The following is an 18,646-nucleotide window of genomic DNA, read 5'->3' as shown; positions in this document are numbered from 1 at the left end:
AATAATAATAAAAATGGGCCGCGCTCTATGGATTCAAAAAGAATGAGAGAACAAAAAAAAATAAAAATGGTAGTGCATTCATACCGAGAATCCAGTAGCAAAAAGTAGCTAGTTTCCCTACCGTACTTAGCTTCAGCTTTGCTTTTGCAGTTGGACGCGGTCAAAAAAAAAAAAATAAAAATCGATGGCTCGAGCCCCCAAGCCACGCGGGAAGCTCAAACACGCACAAGACGACACGAAGGAAGGAAGATATGAACGTTTTTTTTTTTTTTTTTTTTGGTGGGGTGGTACTTCTCTTTTCATCGAAGATGTGTTTAAAAAAAAAAAAAGGAAGAGCAAAGCTTATAGGTCCGACTGTTATCACTGGTTAGATGATTCTACTCGTGTCTTTTTTGCGTGCGCGTTGGCCTCTTAACGATAACATCCTGGTCCACTTTTTGTTTTCTGCGTGACGCTATTGACTTTCCAGTTTGATGACCCAAGTCACAATTCTCCGATTATTGTAGGCCTCTTTTAAACGCTAGACATATATAGATATATATTTAGCTTCTTGTTACATCGATTTTTGTATATATAATAAGTTCTACTACTACGAGACACACGCACGAAAGCTTTTTTATTGCCTTGTTGAGAAAGAGCTGATGTCTATTTTCTTATTTCTTTGGCATTTTTGATTGGATGATGGGCTATAACTTTTTGTGCTATCGCTGGTAAGAATGAGATCAATATGTTGACGTCCAGTCGATCAAGAAAATGTTTGTTGAATCAATACCGTTGATGGGCATCGATCTACCTCGAAAAGAAAGTTGAAAAAGAAATACTGATATTTCTTTTTTGCAGGAAGGGCGAAACTGAGTTAAGAGCTTCATCAATCTGGGTGTGTGTGTGTGTGTTCGCTGTGCAAATAAAGGAACGCCTGTTCTATACGTTCGCTAGTCGGCTCAAAGACATGATGAAGGGTGATTATACGTTTGAATGGCAGGAGCCGTTAAGCAGTTCCTAAGTGGAGGAAAGGAAGCACCCTGTGCCCAGCAACTGTCAGACGCGGGCTAGTGGGGAGGGAGGTGTTCACGCCGGAGTGGGTGGAACTCTGCGTTCCTCTGCGCTCCTGTGTAATCAATGAAAAAGCTCACAATTTTTTTTTTTGTCTCGTGCCAGTTTCTTTATTCAACTTGGGCACGCTTCCTCCTTCTAGAATATTTTTTTCTTTTTTTGTGTTTTGGTTCGTTTTCTTTGTCTTGAAGTCGTATGTCTTAATGGGGAGGGCCGGACGACCGGAGGAGGATCCGCCGATTCCAACTGAGAGAAATCAAGCCAACTCTTTTATAGAAAGGAGAGGGGGAAAGTTAATGGCCGAAAGAAGGGCGATCCTGTTGCCTCTGGCCGTTATTCCGCCCAAGTTTCTACGTCGTTGAAAAAAAAAAAGCAAGTTGATTTATACTTTTAAATTGCAGAAGGGTGCGGCCAAGGAGTAACGGGAAAAAAAAGACAAGTGTGCGAGGTTAGTGTAAGCGCCATTTTGAAACGAAATTGGTCTCACCGAAACTTTGATTTAGTGGGAATTAAGACGAAAAAAAAAAAAAATAAATGAACGTGGCGAATTCATTCTTAAAAATTCTTATTCGTATGTTCCAATCTTTTGATTGTGACGACAGGCCATTAAAATTAAATGTTTTGTCGACATTTATTTAGCCGAATGTAACCAGATTCATTGGCAACATTCATTCGTAACATCGCAAGTTAGGAAGGCGGACTTTTACAGATTGTCTTATGGAAATATTTAAACGTCTTTGTTCAACGCAGACGAGCATTCCTTAAACTTGTTCGCATATTTCAAGAAACAACTGAAACGTGCATGTGCCTCGTACGCTATGTCCAACATAGAATTATGCGCGCTTATGTCACAAACGAGAAACCTGACAAGTTGTAAAATGACATTTACAAGTTAAAAACAAAACATCCCGCCTTCATCGCTGTCGAATCCCTAAGCCTCCTCCCATCCCAGCTTCGTAAAAGGTCAAAGCTGCTGCTTATTTGTAGAATCGATGAAGATCGAAACGAGAAATATCATCCGAGCAGTCTTTTCTCTTTCGCATCAGAGTAAAAAAATAGCATTTTAATGAGCTAAACCTAATGATCCGTAAAAGCCTTGAAAGCAAATATACCCCGCAAAAGGCGGCAGTCAAAAGACAACGTTCCTATTAATCAATATAGTTGGTGTCTACTCAATTCTTATTCTCTCTCGTTTTCCGTTGCCATGAAATCGGACCTTGGCGGTCTTTTGTTAATTCTTTTTTATGAAGTGCATTATAATAAGCAATCTTTTTTTTTTTTTCTTGTTCAATTAATGCGGAAAAAAAAATCAGGTCCAAATGTCAGCGTCCCAATTATTTTCATTGTCGATACAATGGAATGTTATCACGTCATTGCTTTTTCAGTTCAGAATTCAACGTCGAGATATCAGTGATTTTTTTTTTTTTTTTTTTTTTAACCCTTCCGCTTAATTGTTCGTTTCTCATCGAATATTGAAAATCGTTTGAATGCCTATCGTTATGATTGACAAGTGATCCATTCACCGGTTCTATAAGTCCCCACCACGCATTAGCAACATTGCTAATGTATTTAATGGAGTTTTAAATCCTGATATTCTGGATATGGACAGGAAAAATCAAATGAATTTTGAGTGAATTCAAATCTCAATGCATTTAGCGAGTTAATCGTGCGGGAAAATGTTAATGCGAACGGCAAGTGTCGTCAAAAGCTTCGATATTTCTGGATTTGATTAAAATTTCATTGCTTTTTTGCACATTATCGTATCGTGCGTTGTAATTAAAATGTACGAGCTATTTATGAAACATCGACGGCAATGCAGCAGGATTTCTTAATAATTCCGCCTCGCGCTTGCCATCGAAAGAAAAACAGAGAAAGAAAAGTCGTCTGGTACGTTTTTCCATTTTTTTTTTTTTTTTCCTCGAAATCGTACGATAATTGAATCATAAATAATGAAAACAGATCGTTCAGTCATTCCAAGAAACAAGACCGCAGACGAACAGGAATAAAAAAAAAAAACCTCCACTTTGTGGGGGGGGAAGCGGGAGCGCACATTGTGTCCCTAATCTCATTTTCAGCGCTATCCTGTCTAGTCCTTTCTGGCCCTTGCCTCAGTACTTTCCATTTTTTTTTTTTTTTTTTTTTTTTATAAATAAAACCAAAACAAAAATCTTTCTTGTAAAAGCGCCATTTGGTACCCAGAGCTCCGTGTACTTCCAATTTTTTTTTTTTTTTTTTTTTTTTGGTGAGTCCAGTCTAGCCGTAAGTCATCAACGATGCCGTGCTCGTCCACGGAGTCTCGCCAAAGAGTGGATGAGCTGAAGTCAGACACACCTCCGCTGCGCACACGGAAATAGGGCAAAGGAATTCGTCAACTTCATTTAGAAAAGAGAAAAAAAAAATTGGTCCAGACGTGTCTGCTGCGGATACGTATACTTTGCGCGTGCAGCGTTTAGCTTGCAGCTCGTGATACACATAGATATATTACCTGCTATTTAAATAAGCGAATAGACGGGAAACGAATTTTTCAAAAAGGCCCCATTACTTTTGCCGTTTTGTTCATTTTTTTTTTTTTTTTTTTACTTGCGCCCCATTGACTCATTTTGAAAAATTGCGTTCTTTAAAAAAAAACAAAAAAACTAACGTTTTTATTTTGTCTCTTTGATGTGCGCAAAACAGGAAGACTCGAAAGGAAGGAGGACAATGAAATCTGCGCGTCATGACGTCACTGGCGTTTGACGTAATCGTCGGCCACTCGCAGTCGATCATCGAGAGTCGGTGAATCGAAGGGATGATCGGGTAAAGCGAAACCAAGAAAAAACTCGCACAACCAACCGCTTGTTCGTCGAACAGAAAGCGAGCGGGGTGGGGGATGTTACGGTGGATATCAACGGCTACAAATCACTTTCCATTCAAAGGGAAGAATCGTCTAAAGAGCCACGGAATGGCTCTTTGATTGTCGTGCAGCCACAAAGGAAAACAAAAGAACGACAGAGTGAAAGGGGAAAACAAAAAAAAGATCAACGTCTCTACGATGTTCCTACTAGTCGTCATCATGTCCTGCAAGTGAATCTCGTTTGTTTTTTTGTTTGTTTTTTTCTTCAAGAGGTGAACTGGACATAACATCGTGTCACTACCGAGACGTTTTCGATCAACATGGGCCAATCTTAAAGGCCTCAAACGAAGAAGGAAATTGAAAAAATTATTAAACGAACTTGTTGGATTTGTTTCTTTTGTGCGTTCGCGTCAGTGCGTGTTTTTTTAACGTAAATAGAAGAAGAGAAAGGAGGCGAGAAATTAAACAGTTGGATATTCTGGGTGTGGGGGCGAATTGCAAAACAAAAGGGAGAGGAAGACAGTCGATTACATAAGGAATCGTTAAAAGCCGATGCCCCTCAAGAGTCGGCCGAGTGATCTGCAGGTGGTGACGTCGCCGCTCTCCGTTTTCAGCACGATGGACGCGGAAAATCGGGTGGTGCTCAATTGCGGTGGCATCCGCCACGAAACGTACAAGGCTACGCTGAAAAAGATACCCGCCACTCGCCTCTCCAGGCTCACAGAAGCCCTGGCCAACTACGACCCCATTCTCAACGAGTACTTTTTCGACCGACATCCCGGCGTCTTCGCCCAAGTCCTCAACTATTACAGGTCAGTTTTCATCCGATTATTTATGATTGCGACTCCGCCTTATACTCCTATGTTCATTCATCATTGTCTTGTAAAGAGACGTTGGCTATCTGTACGTATTTTTTTTAAAGCAATTTTTCAAACGATTGGCAAGGGGCGTGTCAGTCGATCTCCATTAGGATTACGTCAACGACGAGGGTAATGCAATATCTTGGCTAAAAATGGCGGGGATCAGGCTCAAATGCATTTTTTTTTTTTTTTTCTAAACGTAGAAGAACTAATTGAAAGAGGGTAGACATTTGAAGACATAAATAATCGTGCGGTCGTGTTACGTCATCGCCAACTGAAGAAGACCATCAACTTCTATTTGGCGCAAACTATAGCCAAGAGACGTAATAATCTATGGAGCTGAACTAATTAAGGGTAGAGACGATGGGTCTCTTGCTCGAAATGAAAAATAAAAAAACCCAGAACGAGCGGGGCACCTGGACTCCCTTATCCATCATCGTGTATTATGTTTTCCGTATTATGTCTCGCTCTTTATTCCTGCGTGCGTTATACGAGTGACGACGTATAGAATAAACTAGCCATGGAAAGAGGAGGATGGATGCCTATAAAATGATACACCGGTAAGTACATCATGTGAATTTTATGCGATGCGGAGATGCTTGTGATGTATATGCCAACGAAAGAGAAGGCAACCGTAGAACGAGAGCTCTATGTTTTGGAATCAGCTTAATGGCCGTGTACGTATAAAAAGGGCTAACCCAACGTCGAAATAACAAGAAGCTGATGACTGTGGCCGCTTGGGATGGAGAGCAAAACGGAAGCGGACCGCCACTGGAAATTCCCCACCGGACTCTTCTTCTTCTTCTCTATGTGGATGTCTGTGTGTGTGCAAGTGTGTGGGGTATTTATATACCGATATTGATTAGCCATCAAGTCGAATGGACGAGGAGTCTTCTCTACGCTGCGATGACAGTATCCCGTGGAAAGTTGGTCGTCGCGAATAATATTACCAAGAGGGAACAAGAAGAAAATGAAATTGCTCAACGCAGTGGTCATCGACATCCCTAAAGTCCTTCTTATTTTATTCCATCGTCTCTTTCTACCCTTTACGACTTGTACGTATAAAGGAAAGCAGCCCAGCAAAATAAGAGGCCAAAGAATGTTAACGAAAGGGAACAAAGGAAAAATCACGATAACGAATTTCAAATGTTTTTTTTTTTTTTTTTTTTTATTGCTATTCTTTTCTTGTTGTTGTTGTCGTTGACTGTATCGCGCCGATGTGCATTGTCTACACGCATCGTCTGCGTGTAGGCTCGTAGCCAAAGGACGTGAGGAGGGGGGGTGGGGGGAGGGAGTTGAGGGCCAGTTTGTTTATTGTGTAGGCGTCGGGGAAATGTGATCACGAAAACAAAACGACTTTCGAGTGTCTACGACCCGCTCTTGAAGAGCCATTTTGTTTGTTTTGCATAGATTTTATTCTTTTCCCTTTTTTTTTTTTCTATCGTCTCGATTCGCTGTTGTGAATGATACGTCCCTATTGTGCGTGTGCCCTGTTCAAGGAAGAACGCAAACGAGCAGAACGTGTTCTTTTTGAGGCGATGTACTTGAACAATCTTTTGATCTTTTTGGGGAAGAGGGGGGAAAACAAACGACTGCAAAACTTTTGCCTGCCAGTGAAACAACTTACTTTTTTTTGTTGTTGTTGTTGTTTGTTTCAAACAGTTGATATGCTTGCACAATTGGGTCTAGTTTGTATAACAAATGAAGCTAACGAAAAACAAAGGAAGAAAACGTCACTACATCCATGATTTTTTGTTGTTGCAGAACGGGGAAACTGCACTATCCGACCGACGTTTGCGGACCGCTCTTTGAAGAGGAGCTGGAATTCTGGGGATTGGATTCCAATCAAGTCGAACCCTGCTGCTGGATGACCTACACTTCGGTATGTAAAAACTATGTCCTTTTGCACCGGATTCTTGCTTCTAAATTGACATCAGCAAATCGACAATCTCCGTCTATCGATTAAGCGAAAGGAAAAACGTTGCGTCACGATGGATTGATCAAGATTACGTTAACAAGGAATCTCAACACAGAGGATCCATTAGATATCGTCGATTGGCTCTACGCTTTCTTATTTGTGAAAAGATTTTTTTTTTTTTTTTTTTTTTTTTTTTTTTAAAGGGGGAGGTAAATCGACATTGCCACTTGCTATTCAGACTACGTCGCGAGACGCGCTTGATTCTTGAGAAGCCGTTGGCTGGTGGGAACGTAAAGGGAGCAGGAAAAAAAAAAGAAAGATTAGAAGTGAGTAATAATGCGTTTGGCGGAAAGAATTCATTTAGCACGTCGCGTTGCGTGGGAAGTTTGCGGATCTACTTGGAAGATATGATGAATGCTCATATCTCATTCACATCCTTCCCCCTTTCCTACTCTTACCTCTTACCGCATGATGTTTTGTTCTTGAATTTCTGTGCTGGTCTGAGCACTTTGATTTCTCACTCGCAATCGTGGAAATTAGCGCCACAGATGGAACACGGATAAAGAGAACTAGCAAGAAAGCTGGCGAAGTCAGATGTGCTTGCATTAGGGAGCGTATGTAGCTTTGATTAAATGTATAAATTATATGTATACTCCGGCTGGATGTAGTCGATGGCTAAGACGAGCTGTGAGAGAGGGAAATCCAGGAGTTTCGTAACTATTTAGATTCGATTCCAGACGTCTGTCTGCGTGTGTATACACTTGCAACCGGTTTTGGTTGCACTCTGGCTTCTGGTGGTGATTGCATTTGTAATTGAACACAAAAGAGAAACAAAAACAACAATGGCGTCCTTTCTTTGTTTTTCATTCTCCGCCTACTATTTCATTGCTCTTCTTCTTCTTCTTTTTTTTTTTTTATTTTTTATAAAGGGTAGGGCTCTTCTCTGTATGCGCTCCCATCTTTTATGTTAAAAAAAAAAAAAAAAAAAAAAAACATTTCCACGCTTTTCAAATGCCCTTTTAATTAATTAGTGTAGACTTTCCAGTGAAAACTGACCTTGTCTGAATGTTATGTTAAACTTCTTTCTCTCTTTGAAGCTAATTTCTTTCCAAGTAAAAAAAAAAAAAAAATGAAGGTCGGCAATCGGGGGGTACTTGTTGAAGCCCAGCTTTGTACACCATAACCTTTTTCTTAAGGCGTTTTGCTATTTTTTTTTAAACTCTACTGGATTCGACTAGTGCGTCTTTTGTTTCATCTGCCAATTCTGCGAGTTGTTGCGATGCCATCGCAGTGACTTAAGCGTGTCTGTCGCGACACGTTCCCTAATACAAACGTGATGAATGTCCTTGTCATCGGCCCTATTTCCATCTTTAAAAAAAAGAAGGAAAGATGAAAACTTTTTTTTTTCTCGAATGCAATCAAACGCAGCGGACGTAAAAGAAAAAAAGATGAATTTTCTTTTTTAATCTTTGCAGACGCATTTGTGTAGGAGTGCCTTGTATTTGTAAGCCAGCAGCAGAAGCCCAATCGGGAATCCTTTTGATGTATTCAGCCAGGACCCTCTTTGCCCTCATTATTATGTTTTCCCTCCCACTTTTGCCTTTCGTTCTCGACTTTTAAAATTTTGGTTTTCTACCATGCTTTTAATTTCCTTTCCTAATTATCTTCTCGGCCTATGGCTATTTTCTCGAATAGCTTTCCTTCTATTTTCGAACTAACAATTTCCTCTTTGATTTCCTCGTTAAAAAGCATCGCGACACGCAAGAAACACTGGCCGTGCTCGACAGGCTCGATCTCGACACGGACAAGCCGAGCGATGAGGAATTGGCCCGCAAGTTCGGCTACGAAGAAGCTTATTACTCTGGCAACCTGTCGTGGTGGCACAAGACCAAACCCAAGATTTGGTCCCTCTTCGACGAGCCCTACTCGTCCAACTCGGCCAAGGTAATATTTTACATTTTTATTAACGCCAAAAAATCAGTTCAAGTATTTGCTTGCCCATCTCACACACACACACACGACGTCGTCGTCGTCCATGTATTATAGACGTAAAAGTTATTGAATAGTCGCAAATATTACATTCGCCCGTGTGAGCGAAGAGGAGCATTTCGATTCATCCCTCATGATTTACATATTCATACGCACATATAGATAACGCCCGAGCGGCCGGTGTTCAGAAAAGTGCTCGCGTCAGCTAAAAAGTGATAGCAAAAACTGCTTTGAAAGCAAAGCTGTTTTTTTTTTTCTTTTTTTTTTTTTCTTTTTTATTGAACACTGCGCATTCGTGCTGCCGGACTTGTTAAAAGATGGGGGGCGGGGGGAGAGCAGGAGGATATTATCAACTGTTGGAAGGTAGGCGTTTTGAATACCAAAGAGTCTTGTCTACTGGGGGAGAATGGGTTGAAACGGGTACGCGTTCATAATCGAAGGTTTTTTTTTTTTTTTTTTTTTTTTTGGAATCCCTCTTTCATTTTGTATAGAAGGGGTTTTGGTAGCCAGACATGGAAATATGTGAGAAATGGCCATGAAAGAGATGAAGAAAGACACATAGATATTATGTTTCTATTTCCCTTGGAAGGACATAGCCAAAAAAGCTCTAGGGCATTTAGATATGCAAATTTATGCGTGATTACCCAACAACCGAGAAAAGTGTATCTCTTCCAATAAAAGAAAATCAAAGCCTCTTTCTTTATTTTTGTTGTTGTTGAAAATCCCTTCCTCATTTGCCATGCTGAAGGCGGTACGTGTTTACACGTCAAGAAAATTGATTTCATTTCGCACGTAATAATGTTTACAAGCAGAACATCAATTGGTTTGGCGAAATAAAGGAGATAAAAGCGAGAAGACGGGCACCATCCGTTGCTCTGCTCAAGTTATTTCGTAATATCACACGCCCGGTTATACGGAGCTGAATTGAAACGTAGCAGGCGACACTGTATATATAGCTATATAATAACCCTGCCTTCTGGTCGACCGGATATATATTATATTCGCCATATGCGAGAAATGGGCTTTGCTTACGTCCTACACAGTCGCACTAGCCAATCCCGCTTTTGGTGTAGCATCTTTAAATTTGAAAAAAAAAAAAAAAATTGTTTTTCGACACATACAGAACCGCTCGATACAGTGTGGGGTGCGAGGGAGAGAGCGACGTTGTCGAGTTCTTTGGTTGTTGTTGGGGCTCTAGCAACTGCAAATTCACGATAACACGCACGGAACGACAGCGTCGTATAGCCAGAGAATATGTGTGTGTGTGTGTGAGCTGCTGTCGTTTTGTATTAGCTGCTAGGATCCCGTGTTATACGATGGGCTGTTCTCGTGCAATAAACTGATAATGACGTCCTAGCGGCAGTTGCCATACTACTCGTCTGACTCGGCGCATTTCAAAATATTGATAGCTGCAGGCGATGTTTTACAATTATTGATTCTTTCATCTCGAAATTGAATTAACATTTGATTTGATATTTTTTTTTTTTTTTTTTTTTCAAATTCTCGTCACAGATTGTGGGCTTGATATCGGTGTTTTTCATCTGCGTCTCGGTCCTGTCGTTCTGCTTGAAAACGCATCCGGACATGCGAGTGCCGGTGATCCGTAATTTAACGGTGCACACGTCGGCCAACTCGACGGCGTGGACGCTAGACAAGACGCAGACGAACGCCCACGAGGCCTTCTTCTACATCGAAGCCGTCTGCAACACGTGGTTCACGATCGAGATCCTGATGCGCTTCATCGCCTGTCCGAACAAGTTCCTCTTCGTCCGCGCCTCGGTCAACATCATCGACTACGTCGCGACGCTCTCCTTCTTCATCGATTTGGCCCTCCAGAAGTTCGCCTCGCACCTGGAGAACGCCGACATCCTCGAGTTCTTCTCCATCATCCGCATCATGAGGTTATTCAAGCTGACGCGACACTCGTCCGGCCTGAAAATCCTCATACAGACGTTCAGAGCTTCGGCCAAGGAGCTGACGCTCCTCGTTTTCTTCCTCGTTCTCGGCATCGTCATCTTCGCCAGTCTCGTCTACTACGCCGAGCGCATCCAGGCCAATCCGCACAACGATTTCAACAGCATCCCGCTCGGATTGTGGTGGGCCCTGGTCACGATGACCACCGTCGGCTACGGAGACATGGCCCCGAAAACTTATGTCGGCATGTTCGTCGGCGCTCTCTGCGCCCTAGCCGGCGTCTTAACCATTGCCTTGCCCGTACCTGTCATCGTCTCCAACTTTGCAATGTACTACAGCCACACGCAGGTAAGCTTTTCATTTTTCATTCTCTCTCTCTCTCTCTCTCTTTATTTATTTATTTATTCAAGTTTATTTTATATAAGAGACGTTCTATTCGAACGATGTTCGTGCTCATTGTTTTGCGCAATGCGTTTCAATGGCTTTTCCGAATGGCAAACGTAATTAGGATTTGTTGTTGTTGTCGTTGTAATTAATTTGATAAAAAGGGGGAGGGGGAGGGGGGGGGGGATGAAAATGCGGGCGTTAGAATGGATTGCCGGTTTGAAAAAAAATCCAGCTTCTCTTGCAGGCAAATGTTCCTTTTTCCACATGGCTAATCGCTTTGTAACAAACGTGTACTCTATCCCCGTGTTCCTTTTTGGAAAAGCAAACAATTCTCTTCGATCGTCTTCAGTAGAAGAACGAGTTGCGATGAAAGCCTTTTATTTTTCAAATAGAAAAACCATTAAAAGAGACGAGGCTTGTAACGTGCCTTAAACACACGACCCTAAGGCAGCCGTACGACGTTTGCTCGCTTATTCGCTTCTCAAATTTGCCCTAACTATATCGATTGATTCTCAGCGCCCTTCGAGCAACAACCAAACGTTCTAGTGCCGCACGCTTTGTGTATGTTCTTAAAGAGCCTATTTTTTTTTTTTTTTATGTTATCTTTTAGTATTACGACGTTAAGAATTGTCCCCACGTTTTGTTCTTTCTATTATTGACATTTTTCGGGGATTTCCCTTTTTTTTTCGGTGCTCATTTACGGCGGAGGGTAAGCCACTGGGTAGAGAGGTTTCTAATTGGTCGGGAAAGAGTAAAAGAAAAAAAAAAGGATCAGTGATTTTCATCGAACCGGTTGGTGTGTCCTCATTAAGGTAACAAGTAGGACGCTGGCTAGAAAACGAAAAGGATTTTTTTTTTTTTTTGCTGCTCAGTTAGGATCCTTCCGGATGCTCGCCCACTTCTTAAATACATTTACAAGCGTCGAGCGGGAAAATTGGATCGATATGGTTAAAAAAGAGAGAGAAAAAAAAAAAGAACATAATATGCGTTTGTTTATTTTTTATTTATTTTTTTTTTTAAACATTCGCCTTTCGTCTTGCACGGGACCGAGCTGTTTGATTCGTAGTATATTGCCATTTATTTTTTTTTTGCGTATTTTTTATGATTATTTGTTTGTTTGTTTTTTGCAACTCTTGTTTTGCATAGTTCGTCCAGTAATTTTCGTTCTTTATTGGTTGCGCAACGCGTTGTTTTTCATTCCCCCCGCCCGCAGATGTGACTATGTAGAATCGATCCCAACTTTTTCTTTTTCGGGTTGACATTCTCCTGTATTTACGATTGCTCTTATTAGACACGCGAGCGGCCACACCCTCATACGTTCTTCATATGAATATTTTCACGGAGGACCGTATTCAATAGTGCCAAACAAAAAAAAAGAAATCTATTTTCAAAGCTGTCTAGAAATAGCTAGCAAATCATTTTCAATTGTTCTATTGCGTGCTGGTCTTTTCTGTTTTCGTTCTTATACCTATTCCATTGTAACGTAGTGGACGCTAATGCCGACGATTGGCTTTTCTTTGTAGTCCCCTCAGAATGCAAGCAACTATAATAGCAATGATGTAATCATGAAAAACTGCCCAGTCAGAGCCTCTTCTGTTTTGACACATCGATTTATTCGCCATCCGTGCTTCGCAAGTCCAACTATGCGCTAGTGTTTTGTAGGCCGTTGTACTTCTGTTGTGTTTTTGCGCTAACGTCTTGTACAGCGCCATCAACACACTGCCGTTTCTATGTGGGTTAAACTCTTATTCTAAGTTATCAGCTCACGAACGGCCTGTATGTGAAGGGACCTTTCATTTCCCCCCCTTCTTTTTTTTGCATTGCACGCGTGCTTGCATACGCCTGTGTAATGATGAGGGATGGCGAGTTGCGTAGCTATTTGTTTACTACCCTTTCCTCCCGATAAAAAAAAAAAAAAAGCAGCCATTCTGCCTGTGGATGTAAATGGTGTTGCTGGAACGATATGTTGGGACCTCCTCTAGCAAAACAGGAAGTTACGTATTGACCCGTCTCAGTTTTTCTTTTTTTTTCTTTTTTTTTTATCCTGTTTGGCCGTTTGTTCATATCATCGTTCTGTGTCGTTCAAGTCGAAAGCTGGACGGGCCTGTGTATTTGCATACTTACATATTTCGGAGAAAGGGGGGAGGATAAAAGTTAGAACTTGATTCAGTCGGCCTCGTTTTCTATATGCGCAAGTTTGCGTTTTTAAAAAGAAATATGTATTTTTCTTTTTAAATTTTTGCAGGTTTTTTTTTGGTTTTGTTTTGTTTTGTTTTGTTTTGGGAAGCGGGACGAGCTGAAGTCGGAAGGAAATGGCAGGAAGTAGCTTTGACTTTGATTTGATGTATTCGCCGACTGCTGCGTAGCGCTGATGGTCGATGGGTCCTGTTTTTCTAAAGGAAAGAAAAAACGATTACTTGCAGCTGCCCAAAACAGTTAGACATTTCGCCGGCATACATCATTTTTCATTAATGGACTTTTTGAATCTTGTCCCCGTTCCCGGCAGAGAGGAAAAGGAGAGATCGATGATCTTCGTATTAAAACGAAAGTCGTCGTTGTTTCCTCTGTTTATCAAGAAGAATGTTATCAGAAAGGGTTTGGCTTCTCGTTTGCCTTGTCGCACGTTTTTTTTTTTTTTCTTCTTCTTCTTCAGACCCCTATAGATGTATATCAGATGCTCGTTATGAGGCAGAGTGAGAGAGAGGGCGGGGGATGGTGATTTTGTTGGGTAGTCGATGGAAAGGGTTGGGTTAGATATTAAAGGGCGGTGGCAGGTTAGGTACGTTGGCGCTATTCGATCCATCATTTGTGACTGTGCCACGCGGTAATCGATAGATCAATAAATATCTAAAGCGTGCGTGGTTATAGCACACACACACACACACACACACATACGCGTTGTGTAAACTAGCCAACTGACAACATGCAAATTACGGTGAACACGCTAGTCCCATCAGCTCGACGTTGATTAGGCGGGAAATGATCAGCGTTTCACTTCCCTGTTCAATCCGCAGTTTGACATATCGACATAAGTCGATTGAATTCATTTGCCTCTTTGAATTCTCATTAAATTGAATGCATTTTCTTTTTTCTTTTTTTTTTTTGCTTTGTAGGCGAGGGCGAAATTGCCTAAGAAAAGAAGACGGGTGTTGCCGGTGGAACATGCCAGTGGCCCTCGAGGTCCGCAGTTGGCCATCAGACCGGGCGCGCCCGGTGCACCTGGCAGCGGCGGACCGCGAGGTGCACTTAGCGGAGGCCCGGGCAATCTGCGCGACAGCGACGGCATGCCATCCCGCATGAAAGCCATCAAACCACCGCCCACCATTGCCAACAACGCCAAAGAGTTTACCGGCGGTCCCAAAAATATGGGTAAGTTTAACGAATTAAATTTACTCTTTTTTGTTTGTTTTTTTTAAATCCCTGACCGACATCGTTATCCCTTAAAAAAAAACAAAAAAACAAACACAAACAAAATCTTTATTTATAAAGAACGCGTTTAATTGAATTGGTAATTAGTTTAATTAGGGCTCTTATTAATTGTAGCGAAATGATGATACGCCAAGTCTGTTTGTTTTCGTTGGAGTAACGAACGATGGCGGACGCTCATTCCCCCCCCCCCCCCCCCGTTGTTTGTTTTCCATTACATTGAAACTGTCCCCGTGCTTTGTTATTACGATAGAGAGAGGAGGTTCGCTGTTGATGATTAGTCTGACTGGCTAACGTTATAACTCGTCAAAAATTCGAAAGCGATGAGAACATTCTTTGGGATCGTTGCGCCCATTCGGATGATGTTTGCCTTTCTTCGTTCTAATGAAGAAGAGCGAAACACGGAAAAGCGGACCGTAGGCTATACACTTAAAAAAGAAAAAGGAAAGGGATGTGCCGGCATAGTAAGGCGTGTTGATTACTTCCCTCTCATTCCTTTCGTCAGGGAAAACACCAATATTGATTTTTAATTTCCAATTTTTTTTTTTTTTTTTGCTCCTTTCCCATGTGACGTGTTTTGGCACAAGTCACCGGCTTTAATCATTCCGCTTCCCCTCTTCTGGTTTTAACGCAGCAGTTAAACGTAAGACGGTGTGTAACTCTTTAACTAAGAGCGATGGCAGACAGAAGGAAAAAGTCGTTTGAACACACGCGCACACACACACACACACACAAAAGTGGGTCGCTATCAATGGCTCTTTGTTTCAGTTGCAGCCATAGAAAACAATGGCGTCTCGGTGTAGTAAAAAATAAAAAGAAAAGTTTGCGACGGGAGTGGGGTGACACGTCTTACAATCGATGGTAGACCAAAGTCTTGTAAACTTATTTCTTCTGCCTAACGTTAGCTAGAGAGTTTCGGTCTCAGTCGATTGGGTTTTGTTTTTGTTTTTGTTTTTTTTCAGCCCCTTTTTCTTGTTGTGTGCGTGCCCTTATGTACTACCACTTACCTTTCGTCACTTGCCAAACCTCGTTTAGCGCTCCAATGGGTTGTAGGTCGATTTATTTCCTCTATGTCTTTAAAGGCGTCGATCACATTTGAGAGGACCATCAAAGGCATTGGGTGGCAATATTAAAATTATGCAAGGGGATGCTAACGGCCGTTCGATTTCGCACGACGCCATTCGTTTTTGACTTGCATTTTTTCGGCCCGTAAGCGCAACTTTGTGTCGAAAAAAAAAAAATAAAATGAAATCTCAAGCGAACAGACTGATTTTGAATTACATTTTTCTTCCCTCCTCTTTTCGGCAGACAGTCATCGGCTATCAATTTCCCGTCTTTTTCTTTTGTCGCGTTGTGTGTTGTCCAGCCATCGCCTCGTTTCCGAGAGAAATGGGTCTACTCAGTGCTGGCAACTCGCGTAGAACGATAACCCATATAATATTGCAACGATATCCCTCTTCTTTTTTTGGCTCTTTGTCCCTCTCTTTTTTTTCGTCTACTTTTATTGCGCAAAAAAAACCCTTTTTTTTTTTTTTTTTTATTTATTTCTTTTCTTCTTTCATAGTCGCAAGCCAAGAAACTATGGCCCAGGACAAAATGTCAAAAGGTGGCGTCAATTCCATTTCGCTTCGAATCGAATCAACGCCGTTACAAAACCCCATTTACTTTTTCCGCTATATTTCTTGCCACTTTTTTTTCTTTTTCTTTTTTTTTTGAAGGGGAAGATGAGGGAGAGTCTTATAATTTGTTTTTTTTTTCAATCAATTCTCTTGCTGGCAAAAGAACAAAAATGAAATGCATAAAAGAAAGAGAGAAAAAAAAAAAATGTCAAGATCGAAGTGAATCGATCAGACAACTGCGGTGCATTTTATCTGCATGATCGCGTGATTGACTAGGTCGTTTCCCCTTTACTGGATTCGATTCAAAACTTGCCTCTTTTTCTTTTCACCTTCCCTCCGAATGATGTCGGCCAAAAATTTTTATTACCTTGCACCATTACATTCGAATTGGGGTCGTTTCTTTTTTTTGTTTTGTTTTGTTTTGTTTTTTTGTTTGTGCCACACAACTACCACTCAACATGGGGAACCACTTGTCTTAAGAAGTCGATTGCGATATATTTAGGCTCGTGTTACGAGTTTTCCATGCTCTTGCAGACTGAAAGGCATCAAATTATAAATACATGAGCAACCGTAGAGAAAGGAACAGCTTTTCTTTTCTTTTTTTTTTTTTTTTAAGGGACTTGCAAGCGCTGTGAACACGCGTGTGTGTGTGTGTGCGCGTATATAATAGACGGGCAACTTGACTCTAGCCCGCCACCCACTCGAAACGACGATCGAGGCTTTTGTTACGCACGTTTTAAAGTCGAGACCTCTTTTGCTTCAACTATTTACAAGCGCCAGAGAGGAGATGAGAACAAATAACTTTTGATGGTGGCGCATCAACCGCGGCCCAATTAAACTTTTCTTTTTCTTTTCTTTTTTTTTTTTTTTTTTAAATTGAAATTGAAGAAACGATGCGTTGGACTTGATTAAATAGCGTGAGGAGTTAACTGATGCCTTTCGTTTTCATACACGTCTAAACGGCCGGGCCAGAAGATGAATAATAGCTGATTTTTGCGTGTGTGTCTGTGTGTTCTTTTCATGTGATAGAGCCAACGGTTTCGGGACAAATGATTTGGGGGGGGGGGGGGGGGGTCGGCAGAAAAAACTGCAGTTGGAAAGGTTTCATCTGTACGCCAGCAAATAGCGAGCGAGACAGTCGATTCATTAGAGAGACGTCGGAATAATAGACAAATAAATCCCCGTGTATTTCATGGGCTGACAATGAAAAGCCCTTCCTCCCCCCCCCCCCCCCCCCATATATCCTTTTGGACGCTGTGTGTGTGCAGGGCCAAATAAATCCGACAGTTTTTTTTTTTTTTTTTTTTTTTTTTTTTTTTTTTTGTTGTTGGAAGACGATCGCCATTTCTCGTGTGCCGTTTATTATATTTTATTTCTATTTTTTTACTGTTGATTGGACGGCCCGGTTGGCCCTTATTGGTCGTCAAAAGAGAAACTATGTAGTTGTCTCGTATCAGTCGATGCCTACGTAGAGGAAGGTAGGCAGTATAATCTGTGTGCAGATGTAGCCCCATGGTTACAGACGACCATCATTTATAAGGAAAAAAAAAAGGGGGGGAGGGGGGAAAGAGGTGGTCATCGGGAACGACGCGTCCCTGATCCGCCTCTACACTAATTATCCGCAGTAGCAGATCTATAGATGCGCTCTATACAACTCTCACTACACTCTTTTGTCCCTTTCGAGGGAAAGGGTAGGGGTTAATTCTTTTTCGTTTGCGATTAGATTGTCTTGTGACGTGAACGCGTGAAAGAAAATTCGTATCAAAAGTTCCCGTTTCGAATCAGAAGGCGCATAGCCCATTGACGCCATTGCGTCTTCTAATCCCAGACGATCGGACGGTGACGTAGAAGCCCTTCATTGTCTTCGACCAATCGTGGTATCATAACAAGATTCTGCGACATAGTTGAGTGCGGGGTAAAAACTTGTATCGTTTGAAAATCAAAAGTAGTTATTAAAAAATAAAGAAAATAGAAAATTCATTTAATTTTTAACATGGGGGGGGGGCGGTATTAGCATATAGCAGCGAATAGTGGAGCGGCTAAGGAATACCGTTGTGCATGGGCGCGGATATGCCTGGATCAATTCCCGTGTAGCCTTATTAGATCAATACTGGATTAAAGTTACCGTCCCCCCCCCCTCGTTTTTTCTTTTACGCTTCGAAATTGAATAAAAGCAATGCAAATTGTTTTGATGATGGCAAGACGCTGTGTGAAACGAACGTCTACAGTAAACAAAATCTTGGAAAGAACAAAACTTTATTTTTATGATTATTACTGTAATCATAAAAAAAAAAAAAAAAGCTTTGGTTCGATATGATAGTTGGAATAAGAAAGAATGCGAGATGATAAAGGAGAAAAAAAGAAAAGAAAATGGGAGAAAGCTAACTGTAGTAGTTACTTACTACACAGCAGAGATCTAAATCTCGTACGCGTATTGGATCAATACGCCGCCGCTGAGACGCCCACATCCCACACATCGTATCGCTCTAGAACTCGGGTTCTGTACACAACTCGCATAAGCATCAGCGAAAGCTTTTATATATATATATATAAGAAATGAAGAAGAGGCAAAGAAAATAGTCCAAAAAGAGGAGGCAATGGCCGTTAAACACACACACACACACACACACACAGAGGCAATGCAATC

General features: G+C 41.4%; 1 protein-coding gene and 1 long non-coding RNA gene across 6 annotated transcripts in view; one reads left to right on the top strand and one right to left on the bottom strand.

The window, feature by feature from the left end:
* Nucleotides 1–18,646, bottom strand: part of LOC132087859 (uncharacterized) — a 91,513-nt gene that overhangs the window by 55,477 nt on the left and 17,390 nt on the right. The gene's annotated exons all lie outside the window — the stretch shown is intronic.
* The window catches only part of LOC130693848 (potassium voltage-gated channel protein Shaw-like), a 32,190-nt gene that overhangs the window by 8,937 nt on the left and 4,607 nt on the right, over nt 1–18,646 (top strand). For 4 of the 5 annotated variants that reach the window (XM_059494690.1, XM_059494688.1, XM_059494692.1 and 1 more), the window contains exons 2-6: nt 3,734–4,698; nt 6,511–6,628; nt 8,414–8,608; nt 10,166–10,915; nt 14,068–14,323. In XM_059494690.1, the coding sequence (XP_059350673.1) occupies nt 4,439–4,698; nt 6,511–6,628; nt 8,414–8,608; nt 10,166–10,915; nt 14,068–14,323 (1,579 nt within the window). In that variant the 5' untranslated portion in view covers nt 3,734–4,438. Of the gene's footprint in view, nt 1–3,729; nt 4,699–6,510; nt 6,629–8,413; nt 8,609–10,165; nt 10,916–14,067; nt 14,324–18,646 lie in introns of all 5 variants that reach the window. The other variant, XM_059494689.1, reaches the window with a different exon arrangement.

This window comes from Daphnia carinata, chromosome 3, assembly GCF_022539665.2.
Source record: "Daphnia carinata strain CSIRO-1 chromosome 3, CSIRO_AGI_Dcar_HiC_V3, whole genome shotgun sequence".
NCBI classification, from domain to species: domain Eukaryota; kingdom Metazoa; phylum Arthropoda; class Branchiopoda; order Diplostraca; family Daphniidae; genus Daphnia; species Daphnia carinata.
The sequence above is the reverse complement of the archived record's forward strand: the minus strand, read 5'-3'. Positions and strand labels throughout refer to the sequence as shown.